The sequence below is a fragment of the Vipera berus genome (assembly GCF_964194415.1).
Source record: "Vipera berus genome assembly, chromosome: 4".
Lineage (NCBI taxonomy): Eukaryota > Metazoa > Chordata > Lepidosauria > Squamata > Viperidae > Vipera > Vipera berus.
In genome coordinates this window covers 63,930,184-63,949,504 of record NC_138206.1, presented here as the reverse complement: position 1 = coordinate 63,949,504, position 19,321 = coordinate 63,930,184, and the positions used below count along the sequence as shown (strand labels likewise).

The 19,321-nt window shown below is 36.3% G+C and overlaps 1 protein-coding gene across 10 annotated transcripts in view; it reads right to left on the bottom strand.

The window, feature by feature from the left end:
• DMD (dystrophin) overlaps window positions 1-19,321 on the bottom strand; it is a 931,439-nt gene that overhangs the window by 50,010 nt on the left and 862,108 nt on the right. For all 10 annotated transcript variants that reach the window (XR_014026476.1, XM_081327957.1, XM_081327955.1 and 7 more), the window contains 5 exons: window positions 14,374-14,575; window positions 13,262-13,347; window positions 10,714-10,871; window positions 3,504-3,670; window positions 2,104-2,215 (listed from right to left, as the gene is read on the bottom strand). Coding sequence is in view for 9 of the 10 variants with exons in the window: in XM_081327957.1 (XP_081184083.1) it covers window positions 2,104-2,215; window positions 3,504-3,670; window positions 10,714-10,871; window positions 13,262-13,347; window positions 14,374-14,575 (725 nt within the window). In the remaining variant the exon portion in view is untranslated. The remainder of the gene's footprint in view (window positions 1-2,103; window positions 2,216-3,503; window positions 3,671-10,713; window positions 10,872-13,261; window positions 13,348-14,373; window positions 14,576-19,321) is intronic.

Here is a 19,321-nt window from a genome sequence, read left to right as displayed (position 1 = left end):
CTAAATGTACAGAAACAATAGCATGTGCTCCTTCAGTATTTGTACTACAGAGACATTTATATTAGCCTCATTTCACATATACTGTATAAATAGTCAAGGACAATTTTATGCCTCCTCCTTGCTTGTGGACACCAATCCTGCTATAATCTACCATGTGGCTAGGTTCTATGCAGCAACAATTAAAATTATTTAATTTGTTACTAAGAATGTTTATACTGTTAAAAATCAGTTAGCTACATTCTAATTTTACGTTTTCCTGAATTTAATGTTTACCCTTTTTATAGATTTTTTAAACGTATGTATGTATGTATGTATATAGTAATATATATAGTAATTGTCTGTATTTTATTTTTCTTATGCTGGTCTATGACCATAATGATTTTAGTTTGATTTGGAACTCAGCTCTGAAGCTGTAAGGGAAAGAGAGGCGGCAAGGCTGTAAAACTTGCTGAATGAAAATCGAGACAGGGTCACCATGGCAGATGGAGGAGGGGGTCGCTCCTTGTGCTGCAAGTAATTAATAGGGACAGTTTACACCAGGCATGTCAAACTCTTGACGTCACATGCTGTATCGCGACTTTTTCCCCTTTGCCGGCAATGGGGTGGGCGCGGTTTTAGTATGATACATCCGGCCCGCAGGACAGCAGTTTGACATGCCTGGTTTACACGAACATAATTTTGGTTGTTTTAGTGCTAGCACCCCTTTTAATGTCCTTCTGCTTTGATATCCATCCTGCAAATTCTAAATTAGCTAACAATACAAGAATTTCAGAAAACATGTATCTAGGAAAGGGCTAGAATCTGGGTCTTTCCACTCTGAGACTAGTAACTTAACCAATATGTTACATTGTTCTTATATTTAACACGCACACGGGCACGCACACACACACACACACAGAATAAATGCCATTTATAGCTCATATTAATTTTTAATACCAACTTTTTTTTACTAGGCAAGTAGAAATAACATCTAATTACAGGATGGAAGAAAGTGGAGCTGCACATTAACATTAGGAGAATTAACCATTTTCTCTGCCAGATTGTAAGAATGAATAGTTGTTCGAACATGTCTATTTCACATCCTCTTTTGGATATGCTTAACAGAACTATCATTATGTTAGCTTAGCTGGAGAAGACAACATAAAAGGATATAGCACTTCTCCCATTCTACTGATTTTTATTTTTAGGCTGTATTTGAAAGATTATAGCTAAAGTTAATAAGATGAGGTACATCCTTTGTGGTGTGTCTGTATAAATTGGAATGTTTAAAATGCATTTTAACTTCTTTTCATCTGAAGCATGTCTTAAATTACCAGCTTTCGAACAGGTTATGACCGTAAGCCATTTTTTAAAATAAAGAATCCAGGCTGAATGTTGCCAATGTTTGACATACATATCAAACACTGAAATCATTCTAAATAATGATATCTCTCCTAACACCAGCATATTTAACCAATTATCACAACCAGTATATGATGGATTAATTACAACAACTGCATGCAGAATTAGATAGTAATTTGAATAGAATAGAGCTGGAAAGGACCTTGAAGGTCTTCTAGTCCAGTCCCCTGATCAAGCAGGACGGCCTATACCAGGAGTAGGCAACCTCGGCTCTTTTATGACTAATGGACTTCAACTCCCAGAATTCCTATGTCAGCTGACTCAGGAATTCTGAGTTGAAGTCCATGAGTCATAAAAGAGCCGAGATTGCCTACCCCTGACCTATACCATCTCAGACAAGTGACTGTCTAGCCAATTCTTAAAAATCTCCAGTGACAGAGCACCCAATTTTGTCCTAATATGATGAGGAGGATTCTTTTAAGGTGCAAACATATATTTTAGAAATATTCAGATCTTACTGAACAATACCTAAAATCAATTTTAGCAATGAATCTCAACTTTACCGGTATATAATTTCAAAAAATATATATGAAAAGTAACAGATAACAATGAACTATCATGACTTCCATTTTGTTTGTACAAAAGGCATAATGCTTTCAAACCAAACAATTCCTTAGTCAATCTTACTAATTTATCTAAACAAATATAAGTACAGTCCTTCATTCAGTGATCTATATTACAATCACTGTGATCATTACTTACTGGTGTACAATATTCCACCATTGGGTAGTGCATCTTATGACCTTTTGCAACTCGGCCAGAAAAGAAGCAGCTTTGGCAGATATCGTAGTTAAAGTGCTTTAAGCTTCTGTATCTGAAAGAGAAGGGGGGAAAAATGCAATTTACAGATTTATGAGTAAACTAGTGTTTAGGTGTAAGTCTGAAGACTTACACATATTACAGCTTCATATGATACCATTTTCATCAGCAACAGAAAATTAATTATAAGAGATCCATTTACAAAAATTGAGAAGATGGGGAAAATAACTGAAAACTCTTAAACCATTTTTATTTTTTGGTTTTTGAATTATTTATGTATAGCCTATAAAGATATTTTTCATTCAAATATCAAAGAACTCGAGTTGCCTGAAAGCAGTAATAGACTGGTTATCAACTAATCAGACATGTTGTTTGTCATAGCAGGATTTTACTGTTAGAATTCAATTCTTTGAAATAATCATAATGATTATTTAATAAAGTAGCTTTAACAAGTCAGAAGTTGCAGCTGATTTCAAAATCAGATTCAAAAATGTTACTGGATATACACTTATGAGAACATGTTGCATCTATTCTACAAACCTTCATCAGGTAATAAATTGGGCATCATTCAAAATAATGAAGCCAGTATCATTTGTACTGTTACTATTCAAAAGTAGCTTAATTGTGTATGGAGGTAGTTCTCAACTTACAACCATTCATTTAGTGACTGTTCAAAGTTACAACAGCACTGAAAGAAGCGACTTATGGTTGTTTTTCACACTTATGACTGTTGCAGCATCCCCAGGGTCATGAGATCAAAATTCAGATGCTTGGCAACTGACTCATATTTATGATGGATGCCATATCCCGAGGTCATGATCATCTTTTGAGACCTTCTGGAAAGCAAAGTCCATACAGGACCCAGATTCACTTAACAAACGTGCTATTAATTTAACAACTGCAGAGATTCACTTAACAACTATGACACAAAAGGTCATAAAATGGGGGAAAAGTCACATAACTTTCTCATTTAGCAACAGAAATTTTGAGCTCAATGTTATGGTTGTAAGTTGAGGGCTACCTGCATAGCATATATTTTTATGTGCCCAAACACAATTTCAAAATGAAGAAGGAATTCATAAACTTGTTTGCTCAATTTCTGAACACTGAATTTGAAAAAAAGACAAAACTGATTTTCAATGTGGAAGAAATTTGCAGAGTGTTTCCAGCATTAGTTCACTTAAGAAAGAGAAATACATTTGATAAAAAAACCAATTTATTCCTTACAGAGATATTCTGTGCTATAACTGTTTATTGCATGTATAAGTTTCTGTACTGAATAATCTTTGATGGTTATAGCTCCAGCAGTAATTTTAAAAGTATTAATTAATTTAGCATTTTACCTGAATCCAATAATTGGACATTCTTTACAGATGTTGCACTTGGCCTGATGTTTGGCAGTTTCAGCAGCTGCCACTCTATGTAAAACTGGAAGCCAAACCATTGATTGTGGCTCAAGTCTCATCCAATCCAGAAAAAGAGCTGCTTCAATTTCAGGTTTGTTATTTGCCTATGTGAGAAAAGTGATGCATTGTCAGGGGGGAAAAAGACTACACGTTTTGATAAATAATTTAACCATTATTTGGAGTTTTTATTGAGATGCATTTATAAATTTTATTTCATACATTACATATAATTTTAAGAATACAATGATACGGTCCTTAGGACATGGATATGCATAGATGCTGTGATCCAACATTTTCATGAAATTTTGTCCCACAAAGCCCAAAAAGAGTTCTGGTTTAGGAGCAGATAAGTTAATGTCTCTCTCAATCTTTATGCCTTTTTAAGGTTGGAAAATTCAGAATCAGCATTTGGAATCAGATGAAGGGCTCAGGGGAATTCTAAGTCCCTTTTTTCAATTTCTATTGTATTCATATATCCATTCTGCTTCAATCTTCTTTCCTATCTACAACTTTGAGAAAATTTACATCAATTGCTAGGATAGAGGTGTGGAAAAATGGAACAAAGAAAGAGAGAGGGGAGTATCTCTGACCTACAATTAGGATTGTTGTTCCTATTTTTATAGCTTTTCACTCTTTAAAAATAATTAGTAAAAATAGTTTTGATTCTTAATAGTTTAAATTCACTCCCCTCTGATTTTTACAAGAGCTTGCATTGGGATAAGGACCCTGTCTTTTTAATGAAGATATTTTAGGTTTTTGAGACTTTGCTTGTGTGGGCTAGGAAATGTCCCGTATGACAGGTCAATAAAATCTCTTCTTCATTGCTATGATACTGGTATTTATAGCTGTATCCATATAAATATACTTTAGTTTAGATAATTACCTCCTACTAGACCAGGGGTAGGCAACCTCGGCTCTTTTATGACTCGTGGACTTCAACTCCCAGAATTCCTGAGTCAGCTATGCTATGCTGACTCAGGAATTCTGGGAGTTGAAGTCCATGAATCATAAAAGAGCCGAGGTTGCCTACCCCTGCACTAGACTCACAACTTTCCATGTCTGTCAAAAATATGAATGCTGTATTGCAATACTGCAGTAAAGTCCGGCAGAATAATAAAAGATAAAAACATTAATTTGCCCATCTGCAGTTCTTTTTAACTTATAAGTCAATCTGCTAGGGTGAATAAAATTGCTATTCTGTTATTCAAATTTCAGCAGGTTCTTTTTTGAATCATAAGGTTTCAGAAGGCCGTCTTGTTGGAAAGGGCTCAGTGCAGGAATCCCAATTAAAACATCCTAAACAGATGTCTATCTAGCCTTCAATTAAACAGACCCATCAAAGGGCAGCCTACCAGTTCTCTGAAGAATTTCAATACCACTAATTGCTAATACACTGGGCAGTTATGATCTGAACCACTCTATGCTAATGATGTGCAATCTCTACCTCATAAAAATAATTAAGTACATTATAAGAAGATGTAGAGCCATATTAACAAACGCTTTTCAATATCAAACAATACAGGAAAAAATAGTTGCTGAGTGGTCTCTGAGATCCTATTATAATTTTTTAAAAATGTCTAAATCCACACAAGCAGTAGCTCAGGGCTTTATATATACAAAAGGCAACTGAAGGTGTTCCAACCACTTTACTGACATATTACCGTATTTTCCGGCGTATAAGACGACTGGGCGTATAAGACGACCCCCTACATTTCCTGTTACATTATAGGGTTTGGGCTATACTCGCCGTATAAGACTACCCCTCTTCCAACGCACACCAAATAAAAATTAAAAAACATCAGATTTGATTTTAATATGGTAATTTTAATTCAAATGCTTATGACATGCAGGTGCTTAGTAGGAAAACCGTCACTTATAAACATAAGGCTGTTTGTCATCAAACATGTAAACATAAAACAGTGCAAGTGGATTAAACTATAATAATAATAATAATAATAATAATAATAATAATAATAATAATAATAATAATAATAATAATAATAATAATAATAAGTTGGAGGGGACCTTGGAGGTCATCTAGTCCAACCCCCTGCTAAGGCAGGAAACCCTATACCATTTCAGACAAATGGCTGTCCAGTCTCTTCTTAAAAACCTCCAGTGTTGGAGCATTCACCACTTCTGGAGGCAGGTTGTTCCACTGGTTAATTGTTCTAACTGTCAGGAAGTTTCTCCTTAGTTCTAGGTTGCTTCTCTCCTTGACTAGTTTCCATCCATTGCTTCTTGTCCTGCTTTCAGGTGCTTTGGAGAATAGCTTGGCTCCCTCTGCTTTGTGGCAGCCCCTGAGATATTGGATCACTGCTATCATGTCACCCCTCACCCTTCTCTTCGTTAAACTACACATACCCAATTCCAGCAACCGTTCCCTATTTTCCTAATTCATTTTTTCAGTTTTCCTAATTCACTCTAAAGCTTTCCCTGCGCAGAGCCTTAAGTAACACCAGCTGCCTGCAATTAGTGCAGGTTCGCATCCTACCAGGCTCAAGGTTGACTCAGCTTTCCATCCTTCCAAGGTAGGTAAAATGAGGACCCAGATTGTTGGGGGCAATAAGCTGACTTTGTAATAATGCTGCTGGGGGGGGGGGGTTAAAGCCCTAATAAACAGGCATATACACAGAATGAAGGCTATTGCTAAGCACATTGATTTCTGCTTTAAATTGTAAGCCACCCTGAGTCTTTGGAGAAGGGCAGGATATAAATGGGATTTTAAAAAAAAAAGACCAAATGGGAGATCCGCTCCAGGTTTTCCAGCCAGCCCGCCCAGTTCCTGAGTCAAATGTGTCCTTAGAGCTAAGCCGCTGCTCTGGCTGCTGCCTTCCCCACCTGCCTTTCAAGTTGGGATATACTACAGCTGCTCTTCAACTTTAGAAGGAAAGACGCCCAGACCCCAGCCTGTAAAAAATCACAGACTGCAGCTTCTTCTCCAATTGGTCCCGCTTTCCCTGCGCAGACTAAATGGGAGATCTGCTCCAGGTTTTCCAGCCAGCCCTGTCCCTAAATTTTCAGCACCCGGCGTATAAGACGACCCCTGACTTTTGAGAAGATTTTCATGGGTTAAAAAGTAGTCTTATACGCCGGAAAATACGGTACTTTGCAACTGTGACAAGAGAAAATATGGTTATTCCTTAATGAAGTTATATAACAATCCAATAGTTTTTTCTTATATTCTAAAATCTAATAATAAAAGTAAGACTTATCAAAATGTCTATTTCACCTTTGAAGAACTCAAACAGATGTGAAGAGTATTTATTTGAGTGTGCAATACATATGAAGCACAGTGGTAATTTGTATAATGTGATATACACATTTTAGTTTCTCAAGGTTTTTCCCCCCAATATCAAGTGTTCAGCTTTGGGGTCAATAACAAAATTAAATAAACAATCTAAGTTTATAATACATATGAATTCTTTGATTTTCTTCTTTAGTATTTGTAACATCCAGAGTATGGAGCGGAGAGAATTATCTTCAATCTTGTAAAGAGAAAAATAACTTCAACTTTGAAAGTTTGTTCTAAAAGTATCTAATTACTTTGGATAAAAAAGTTACTTTTCTGCCACTGAAGAGAATATTACAAAAACTACTGTTGTGAATTCATACTTATCCACAGAGCAAGGCTTCTGTTCTCAGAATTCTCAACAATGTACATTTCAAAGAAAGATTACGGACATTTTTATTTCATCTTTTTCTGTTAGTACAGTAAAAAAAACATGTATGGATTATTCAGAATGCTTAAAATAGCAATTTCAAAAGAAGAAATAAAAAACAGCTTAATGACCAGGAACCTTCAATCCAAATATATACAGAGCACAGCTATTTAAGATTGTGCAGCTTTATAAAGAATAGATGTTACCTCAGGATAACATCTAAACAAATATTATTAAACATAGCAGGAAAAAATGCTATAAAAATAAAAGCAACAAAAAACTGATGAAGTGACATACCTCGGAGCAAATAAATAATCTAAGATTAATTTTCTTACAGTTAAAATTAGGTGGTTTTAAGGGAGGATGGGCTTATTAAAAGTGGAATATTGAAGGTTTCTCCAGCCTCAGTAGGGATTCAGACCAAGCTAATAAGACCACCCCCCGAAAAAAAAAACCTTCTCAGGGAAGTAGTAGTCAATGCAACTCTTGAAAAACTATTTCAGTTATCTCTCCTAGTCTACTAAGAAACATTCTGAACTATAGTCTAAAAAATTGCCTATGCAAATCAAATTAGTTTAGAACAGGAACAAGACTGTTCATTTCTAAAAAAAAGGTGTGATTGGAATGTGTTAAAACTAATAAAATGGTATTCATACAGATAACCAGTGACTCTTGATCATGAAGAAACAGATCAAAAGCAACTCACTAGAATGCCTTCAGGGGACCAAATCCTCAAAATAATGAAGACACTTCCCATGCATATCATGTGTTACCTATATTATAGGTCCTAGTCTACTGCCCTTCATGCCTTTCATTGATTGCTCTTGATATACTATGAAACGTCCATAGATCTTCCATAAATTGATTCCTCACAGCACTTTAACAAAATCAGACTTTGGAAACTATTGCCTTATAATTCTTAAATATAGTATGTATTTCCTAGAACTTATTGGGTTCTAAAGTACCTAGACCAGACATGTCAAACACAAGGCCCGGGGGGCGGATCCATGAAGTGGTTTCATGTGGCCCACAAAGCCATCCTGGAAACAGTGAGGGAACGGCCCCCACTGCCTTGGCCCTGGCCCAGAGACCCTCCTTCTGCCAGAGACCCTCAGATCTATCCCACTCCTGCCCAGGCCCCCATAGGCACCCTTGATGTGAACGATGTAGAGCTGGCCATGCCCACCCAGTAGGCCATACGCACTCTAGCCACGCCCACCCTGGCCATACCCACCCGGCCCCCTGAGGGCAACCGCAATGCTGATGCGGTGCTCAATGAAATTGAGTTTGACACCCCTGACCTAGACAATAAGCAGAATCAGTAAAATTCTATGCTGCTTTTTTGCCACTAATTCTTTTCCCAACTAAAATGTCACAATGTCATAAACTAAAATAGGAAACACAACTGAGACATCAAAAGGAGAAAAGAGGAATACTTTATATCAATTACTAGCCAGTCTTTGTTCTTTAAAGAACAAAGAAGTGTGCTGGAAGCACAATTGAAATAATAAAATAAATATTTCTCGGATACTTATCTATAGATGGTCTGCAGCTTAAAGTTATGAAATCAGATAAAGTGTCACACAAACACTTAACATTTAGAGAGCTAATTTACTGTAAGCTTTATTAGCTTTATTTTAACCTGAGTAAAACAAAACAGAAACTATATTTACAAAATTTATTTATTTATTTTATTTTATTTAAATCTCCGAAGACTCAGGGCGGCTTACAATCTAAGAAGCACAAATCAATGTGCTTAGCAATAGCCTTCATTCTATGTATATGCCTGCTTATTAGGGCTTTTGCCCCCCCCCCAAGCGGCATTATTACAAAGTCAGCTTATTGCCCCCAACAATCTGGGTCCTCATTTTCCCTACCTCGGAAGGATGGAAGGCTGAGTCAACCTTGAGCCTGGTGGGATGCGAACCTGCACTAATTGCAGGCAGCTGGTGTTACTTAGGGAGGCATTAGCCCACTGCTCCACCAAGGCTCTTTAAAGTTATAAACAACTACCCTAAATGTTAACTTTTTTCAGCATACAACAGAATGGGTTAATTTAAACAGCATATTAAGGGGACCTCAAATAGCAAGAAAATGGATCAATAAAATTTTGTGAACTCCCAGGCGCCTATAGTCATGGGATCTCAATGGCTATTCATGATCTTTATAGCTTTTGAAATACGCACTGATTCATTCAAGCAAGGCTTTTATCATGCACAACATGGTGAAACAGGAATTTAAAAGAAGAGATAGCTATTGTTTTGCACTATGCCTTGCACTTATCACTTATCTATTGTCTCCTTTGAAATTTTAAGAAGACTAAATTAAGCCCTTTGATTCTTGTACAAAATGCTAATTCTGGTTCTTCACTTATTAAGCTATTTATAGACTGACCTTTACTACCATTACTACAGTACCACATTCACTATTTGCTGTATTAGCTAAGAAAATACAAACTTCTGCTTCATACACTCATAACACAAAATTATAAAATGAGCTTTCACTGTTTTTCTTTTTCTGTTAATGTTTTGTGACATTACAAATCCATCCACTTTGCTTCATTAATAATGGTTTCTTTCTGCCCAGGTAAACAAATCACATTAGAGGGTGACATTATTCACATAAGAGACAATGGACATGAAATGAAAAACTAGAATTTATATCCCCTCCTTTACATCAAATAAAAGAGTATAATCTAAGAGTATTGAAGAGCTCAAATACATACTTTAGGTACTTCCAAAGGATGGCTAGAGGCCACGTTTCCTTTTTTTATAGTAGTTATGTGGAAGAAAGGTTTTTAGATGAAATTCCATTCTTTAAAGCTGCAACTTTTCCTCCTCTCTCTTTTTCATTTGACCACAGTATACAATGATTGCCTTCAGGGTAATGACAGATCCTTGCTGCTTCAGAGAAGTCAAAGCTTCACAAGGTTTGGGATGGGCTATTTTCACAAACCAAACCTTTTACACCTATGCATATCTTACTTTTGCTGTTTTTCAATCTAAATTTAATATGATTTGTTGCTGGTAAATATCATTTTGTATAGATGGAGAAATAAATGTTAACAAGGCACGGATCTAGTTCCACCAACACTTTCAAACTGGACATTAATTTTTGAGTCAATTAAATACGGTATTTTCAGTGAATCAAGTAAAGAGTTAAAGAAAATACAGTCATATTTTATCAAAATTTAATAATTCACTATAAATGTTTCTCTTGAAATCTACACAGTCCTTGATCCTTCTCTGTAATTCGTTCTGAAATATGTGCTGAATACTAAAACAGACGGGTACCGAGAAAACCATGTGACCTATCACTTAACTAGCAAGTTCTTCCTCCCATGTCAATTACCAGGCGCCGGGACATGATTTCTGTTTCAAAATGTGTCCACTACCAAGTTTGACAAGTTTTGAAGCAGTCAAGTGCTGAGGTATGACTGTAATATTAAAATATTGAGTCTTTTTAAAAGCAAAAGATATACTTACAAACTGAAAACAACTCCTAACGCTGGGTTCAATATTACTGCCACCAAAAGAAGCAACTTCTCCCAACTGCCTTGGAATCTGGATAGAGTCATGTAGGAGGAGACCCAGATGACGTTGATCACAGAATCCAGTGGGACTAGCTACTTGCTTGAAAAGATCTGAAAACATGGAATAAAAATACGAGGGAAATTCATGCAGTCAAACTGGAGTATGTTGCACACGATGTTACTAAATTATAGCAATAATCTAGACAAGTACAAGGTATGGAACTTACATTATACTCTGAATCTTTTGTTTATCTTGGTGTGAAAATTCCCAGGAAGCTTTGACAAATGGCAAATACAGTGTTTCCAAAAAAAAGATACACTCTGTTACAAAGATGCATCAGCCCCAGGGACTGTTAGAAATGGTATCACAAGTAAAATTCAACTGAGTATGAAATTGTTAGACTGCATGTATTTTGAAGTGACTAGATAGCACAGCTGTAACAGAAGGAAGACCATTTTGAAAAGACCTGAAATATTTATTTGATACTAATGCAGTTGCCAAAACATGACCTGAATAATCTTTCTTATTTTTTAAGTTGTTAGAAACATTTCAGTGCAATGAAAAGATATGGTTTTACTTTTACAGCTTTGATATTTTCTGCTGCGCTGCAAAAGGGTGAGTCGTGCAAAGCGCAGCAGTGCGAAAACCAAGTAAAAGCCCTGCTTTTTGGGGTGGGGAGAGAGGATTCCCAAGGAATGGCGCCCGAGTCTCCCCACCCCCAAAAGCAGGGCTTTTACTTGCATTTCACGCTGCGAAAGGGTGAGTCGTGCAAAGTGCGCCAGTGTGAAAAGCGAGTAAAAGCCCTGGTTTTTGGGGTGGGGAGAGAGGATTCCCAAGGAATGGCGCCCGAGTCTCCCCACCCCCAAAAGCAGGGCTTTTACTTGCATTTCACGCTGCGAAAGGGTGAGTCGTGCAAAGTGCGCCAGTGTGAAAAGCGAGTAAAAGCCCTGGTTTTTGGGGTGGGGGGAACGGGATCAGCGTTTCTGAGCACGACTTCTGAGCGCAGCTCAGCTGATCCCAGGCTCTTGCCCAGCTCACTTGCTTGCAGAAAAGAGGCTGCTTGCTAAGTGAGCTGGGCAGCAGCTTAGCAAGCAGCTACTTTTCTGCAAGCAAGTGAGCTGGGCAGGAGCCTGGGACCAGCATTTCTCAGCGTGACTTCTGATCGCGGCTCAGCTGATCGCAGGCTCCTGCCCAGCTCACTTGCTTGCAGAAAATAGGCTGCTTGCTAAGTGAAGCCCCAGGATCAGCGGGCCACCCGGCACTGATCCTGGGGCTTCAGTTAGCAAGCAGTATGTTTTCTGCAAGCAAGCTGGGCAGGAGCCGTTCGCCTGCTAGCCCTTCTCCCCCAAACACACCACTTGCTCACTCACCCTTTCTCGCTGGCCACTCCACTCACTGTTCCTCTGAAAACAGGCCGGTCTGTCCCTTTTATACTTTTTCTTCTCTCCGCCCTCTTCCAGGTGCACCGGAAGCTCCAATTAGCATGTCACCACAGATCCTGGGGATTCTGGCAAGCTCTGCAGCTCCAGATGATCTCCAGGTCTGTGTGACTCCATTTTGACTCATTCCCTCCCCTACTGTAATTAGCTAGGCTGGGCTCGCCTACCACTAGCCAGGGGCTCGCATACCACTGGTGGTACGCATACTACCGGTGGTATGCGTACCACCAGTTGAAAAGCCCTGCCTTAGGATACAAGGCTAGGAGTGGATACCTGTAGCTAAAGGTCAAGGTGTCATGCAGAGTTTCAAAAAAATAGAGTTGAAGAAAGAATAAAGAAAAATAAGGAAAAAAAATCACTGAATAATAACAATTGTAAACAAAATGGACTGACAAATATGCTAATGAAAATAGTAAAAACAATAGAAAAAAACCAGAAGGAGTTACACTAGTCACATGGGATATTCAAGGATGGAAGCTCCCATCAAGAATTCTGTAGGCTTTGGGTTTACAAATGGGATTGCATAGCTGTATAACCCATCTGCGTGAATGAGTAACAAAAACCATTTCATTCCTTCTAATGACTCTAGGTGGCTTACATTAAAAAAGTAACCACAATTAAAGAAGAAACAGATCATAATAGATAAGAAAGAGGTGATGAAGGCTCAGGTTACTTCTCTTTTGAGTTTAATAGTGGAGAGAAATGCATAGTAGAAAACCACTTTAGAAGCAATTTCATGCAATGATTTTTTTTTAAAAAATGGGGACTCACAATCAATACATTTAAGCCATCTAGTGCATGTGTATTTTTCTTTGGATCCTGGCTCATTCCTATCACATGTCATTCAGCAACATTCTACAACTGGATACTTGTGAACTATAAAGGCCATAATCTCCAGTGGGACTAAACTAGACCACATTCGATAACTTTTGGTGTGGAACCTGCATAATATATTTTAACTTCTAAGTTTTCTGAAATTTTTTTGAAAAGACAATTTGAGCTATTATTTATCTATTTTCATAATAAATGGCAGAAAATATAAAACCCTAAGCATTACTTACATCTGTATTTATCTTCCAGATGTGCTTTACACAGTGAAATTACACCAGTTTTAAAAGACAGGACTCGGATCCTTCCAGTTCGACCCCTATTGATATTAAATAAACAAACAAACAAACAAATAAATAAATAAACAAGCAAGCAAGCAAGCAATAATGTAAATGCAAATAATATCTTTATCTAACATTAAAATGCTAGAAATAAACAAGAATTTCCAGTTCTAGCCTAAAACAAAGTAAAAACGGTCAAAGGAATAGTTTTTATTGGAATAGTACATACAGCATACTACATGTAGGGTAATTACATTAACACAGTTTTAGAATAATTTGTATGGTGAAGCTTTTTGTAATATTTTCAGAATTATGAGCATTTTCACATCTAAGCCATCTAATATTTGAGGGGCTGCCACAAAGAAGAGGGGGTCACATTATTCACCAAAGCACCAGAGGGCAGAATGAGAAACAATGATTGGAAACTGTCAAAGAGAGAAGCAACCTGGAATTAAGGAGAAACTTCCTGACAGAGAGGACAATTAACCAGTGGAACAGCTTGCCTCCTGAAATCATGGCCGCTCCATCACTGGAAATTTTTAAGAAGAGACTAGACAGTCACTTGTCTGAGATAGTATAGGTTCTTCTGCTTGAGCAGGGGGCTGGACTAGAAGACCTCCAAGGTCCCTTCCAGCTCTATTCTATTCCTATTCTATTCTATTTCCAACCCTGAATAGTAATTCTATATATAGAATTAAACGTGTATATATACTTAGTTTATGAGAAGCAGCTTACTATGAAATGTAATTAATTTAGTTAAATGTTGGCACCCCAAAGATTAATAACTGTATTAGTTGATAAATAGGACAATTAAAATTAAAAACATTTAACAAGCATTAAATTATGTTCGAATTCTAGGGTCATATAGAACTTCAAATTTAAATGGTGTAATTCATTTATTTTGTTGCTTTTAAGATAGAGTTTGGTAACTTGCAGCAACTCTTTGTGAATTTCAAAATAACCCCAGATTTTCTCCCATAAAAGCAACTTAACATTTTAATTTTTTTAAAAAAATATGAATAGTTTATTGCAGTCAACTGATATAGAAAACTACAGAGACCTACGTGTCATAAACATTCAAAAGCCAGTTGAGGCACATATCTACACAAAGAGGGACGTTGACTAAGTTATTGTGCTCTTGTTCCAATTTATCATAAATGGTAGTCAAGCAGTTAATTATCTGAAGTATATCAATTGGTTGGTCATTCTGTTTGAGGTTGTGCTGGTCCAAGGCATCACATGCAGCAGACAAATTCAAAAGATCCACTGTAATGACAAAAAAACAAACAAACAAAAAACCTGTAATAAGAAACAGTTCCGACAGAATAATCACATCATTTAAATGTGCCTGTTGAACTCAGCAACATTTGAAATACAAATATGTTAAATTGAAGATACAGATCTCCTTAGTGTTTTCTACCTATTAATGTCTTTTTTCTAAGCGAACTCAGATTTTGTAGCATAATTGCAGTTACAAGTTTAAAAGCGGTTTCTTGTTCAGCAAAGGTTTATCAGCCACCTTCCTGGGATCATGAAGAGACACTACCTGTAATATAGAATTTATTAGTCAATTGGATATACAGTATATTATTTTTAAAAAAGGAGTTTAAGGAGGTTAAGTGTTCATAGCTCCAGTGGGAGGCTGAATTAATGATGAGTGAGCTCTTCAAGTATTGAGCAGCAGAATAACTGTATAAAGTGTATTTAACTAAAGAGAGATCATTCTTTTATAGATGCTTTCTGCTCAAAGAGGAAAAAGTTTCTCTATTTTTTTCCCTTTAGTTTTACTTAGTGAGAAGACACACATACTTTCAAAGGTATAAATTCACAAGGGAAAAGGAAAACAACAATAAGCTGTATATTCTCATCAGAAGATAGGGGTGGAAAACTAGAAACACAAGTTTATTAAAAAAAAACACCACCAACAGGGTAGGATAGAATAGAATAGAATAGAATAGAATAGAATAGAATAGAATAGAATAGAATAGAATAGAATAGAATAGAATAGAATAGAATTCTTTATTAACCAAGTTTGATAAGACAAACAAGGAATTTGTCTCCAGTGTCTACGTTTACAGAGTACATATAAATAGCAAGTAATAGGAAATAGATCATAATCATAGTTACAATCATTAATCAAGTGCTCTACTATCAAAGTAACAACCCAACCTCCCACAAGAGAACCTGTGTTAGAACACTATTTAGACGAGCACAAACACACTGCAACAACTTGAATATCAGAAAAAGGAAACAGATCATCTCTACATCATCTTCCAACAAAATGGATATCCATGCAACTTCATCAAGTGCCTGTCCACTCAATCCAGTATAGCACAACCAATACAAGGTGTGAAAAGACCCTGCCATACATTAAAAAAAATCTCAGAAACCATGAACAGACTATTACATGGCATGGGACACATCAACATATCACATCAGCATAGGATAGCACAGGAGTCCCAAACCCCAGGGCTGTGACCTGCCGCTGGGCTGCAGCCTATTTAGAACCGGGATGCAAAATTGGTGGGTGAATGTGTGCATGTGAAACTGCATTTATGAAAGTGGCGTGTGCATGAAACCATTCCCTCTCCCCCCCCCACTTCCACCGCTCCACTGAGTCCGAAAGGTTGCGGAACACTGGCATAGCACATAAACCCATTCTCCAAAACATTCTAATTAACCCCAAAAACCCCAGCAGCTCCAGAAGAAAAAAACAGAAGTCTTCCATAACAGGGGTCCCCAATCTCTGGGCTGCAAACTGGCAGTAGCTTGCGGCCCGCCAGGAACTGGACCACACTAGCGAGCAAAACCCCATCTGAGCACATGAGGTATCTAGGCAGCGGGTAAAACCATGCCCCCCTGCTCCATGGAAAAACTGCCCTCCAGGGAATCAGTTCCTGGGACCCGAAAAGTTGGGGGCTATTGATATACAACATAAAGTGTATTGCAATAGCTACTAGGTAGGACACACAGGCAGAAGACTAGCAAACCACATCCATTAACATCAACAAGCTGTCAGAAGACATGATGAAAACTCCTTAATTTCACAATCTATGGACAGACTTAACCATACTGGTACTTCACCAACTGGGGAATTGTGACCAACCTAGACAAGTCAAGTCCAAAAATGTTACAGAAATCCTGGACACTTGGCACTCTGGCAAATAGGCCATCACCAGGTATCTAAACAACAACTATATACCATTCAAGAGTTAATTAAAAAGCCAAAAAGGGAGTAAAAAGACCCGAATACCTCTTCACCAACAATCAACACCCAGATGAGCAGAGATCTACAAAAAGATTAACCAACTAATTACACCAACAATCAAAAAGCAAGTGATATCCTTATCAAGGAACTGCCAAACAAGCTAACAGTAAGCAGTCCAACCAAAGAACCACCAAGATGACTCCTGCCAATGCTGACAGGGCAAGCCACTAGAATATAAAACGAGAGCAAACCCCACTCCCTACAAGCACTGATGATGTTACCTAGTTTGAGTAATAAAGAATCTGAAAGAAAACAACCAAGCTCAGAAAATACCAATGGTCCCTCAGCCTTACTTAAATATAGTATGGGACATCACTAATAAGCAGTAGCAATGTGAAAATATGTTTGATTAAGTAATTTGTTTAATATATGTATGTGAGTTACTTTTTTTCTTAATAATTTCCTTAGTAAAACATTTATTTCATTATTTAGCTTGACCAGAAACTTTTTATTATATTATTATTTATCTTGACCAGAAACGTATTTTGTGTGTGTGCATATGGGTTTGTACACACACACACACACACACCATATTCAGTGGCAGTGTGTAGTAGCATTAAACCCCGAGGATTTAACTTAAAATGTCTTTATATTATCCTTTACTAAGTCTTATTGAGAGTGAAAAGACTTCCTTTCTCAACTTTCACTAAGCTCTCTTTAGCTGCAGACATGAATGCAGCGTGGGAAAAGGTTAATTTAACTGATCTATTTGTATATATAGACCAGTTAATACTGGGGCCCTAGTGACATTGAATGCTATCAGATAATCCCTTGATATGCATAGAACTAATAGATAATTTAAGAAGGATTTGATTTCTTGTAGTGACGCGGCAGCTTTTGTGTTATCTTTCTGTATATATCACTGGCAGTGGATAGACTGAAAATAGTCACTAACCAGGAAAATGAACACATAGAAGGGAGAGTGGGACTCTATGCATTGAACAGAAGTTCCAACCACTGTGTGTGCAAAAAGCTGAATGCCAATTGGCTATTTATGCAAAAACCATTCCATTATTGTACTGCAATCTATATAGTCCCTTCAGCGAACAACATATTTAAATATGGTACAGTTTGGCAAAGAATGGTCAAGATATTTATAGAGAGCAGGAAAACCAAAACTAACATTTAAAATTCTACAGGTAAAGAGGAACACTAGCATTCCTTAGTGTAAAACTGTACTGTAGAGGGAAGCTGCCTAGCCAAACTGCACTAATCTGCACTAATTGCAGATCTAGCTAATGAACTTCATAAGTAGTTGTGGTACATGAAATAAAACAAGAAAATAATAAGATGTTTAAAATCTGGAATCTTCTAAAAGGAAGAGGAAATCTGACCGTTTCTCCACTAGCCTTAACATGAAAGAACGTGGCAGAAGGACCATTTTCTTCGGAAGGATTTTCCAAAGAAGGTAAACACAGAAGACTATAAAATGTTAAAGGACATTTACATCTGACTTCTAAGTTTCAGAACTACAAGATTGCGTATAAGAGAGACAGAACAGGATTTTTGAGTGAAGACATCACTTCTATGATTTTATTTTATTCTTACTATTTTCCTTCTTGTGAAAAATCTAAAGTCAAAATTCAGTACTGGAAAAGATTTTACCAATCTGGAGATACTGATTTGGATTATAATCCCATATGCTTTATTGGGATCTAATTCCTGCAATCAGCTTTAATCAGTATCTGGTCAAGGTTTTATGATTTCTATTTTAATGGTTCTTTGGATGGGGGAAAGGTAATCACAAGAAGAAACCCCAGAATAAGGATTTTTTATTTCAGGTTTTCAATTCTGGAATGAAATTTAAAGACATTTGAATGAGGAAAATGTTTGGGATTTTAGTATAAAGAATAACACTAATATGTATATACGTTAACTTGGTATTGATTTATTTCTGTATCAAAATATTTTTACTATTAACAATATAATTTCTTCCAGAAATAGAAGTACAAAGACAAAATCAGAGGAAGGCTAGCATTTATCACAATAACATATTAATTGTATATTAATTATATATTGTAATATATTAATTATATATTGTTGTAATAACAATAGTAATATTAATAATGATAATGATAATAATGATAATAATGATAATAATAATAATAATAATAATAATAATAATAATAATAATAATAATAATAATAATAATAATAATAATAATAATAATAATAATAATAATAAACTGGAAGGGACCTCTGAGGTCATCTAGTCCAACCCCCTGCTCAGGCAGGAAACCCTATACAATTTTAGACAAATGGCTGTCCAGTCTCTTCTTAAAAAGAATATAAAATAGTTCTTTCAATTTATCAGAAAGATCTTCTTACAATTAACTATGCATAACATAAAATAATATTAACAAATTAATTCAACAAAAAGAAAAAGATTTGAAAGCAAAATTGGGTTCTTATAAGAATGATTTTAATAATAATGTGACAAATTAACCATCGAATTAGAACGCCAAGTTAAAAAAAATAAAAGATTGGGGACAAAATGCCAGGAGTGTTCAGTTCATAAACTCCAAAAAAATTTTAAATTTCACTGATTATGCTATCAAAATATTCTGCTCATTAATTGTGAAAAAACAGGGGAATAAAGAAAATAAATAAAAAACCCAAACATGAACTAAGCACCTGCTACTTTTTCATGAATAATTTCATAACTGATATTTTTATCAAATCAAAATATTTTCAACCAATATTAATGCATGAAGAGCCAATTTAAAACAAGCAAAATACTTTTTG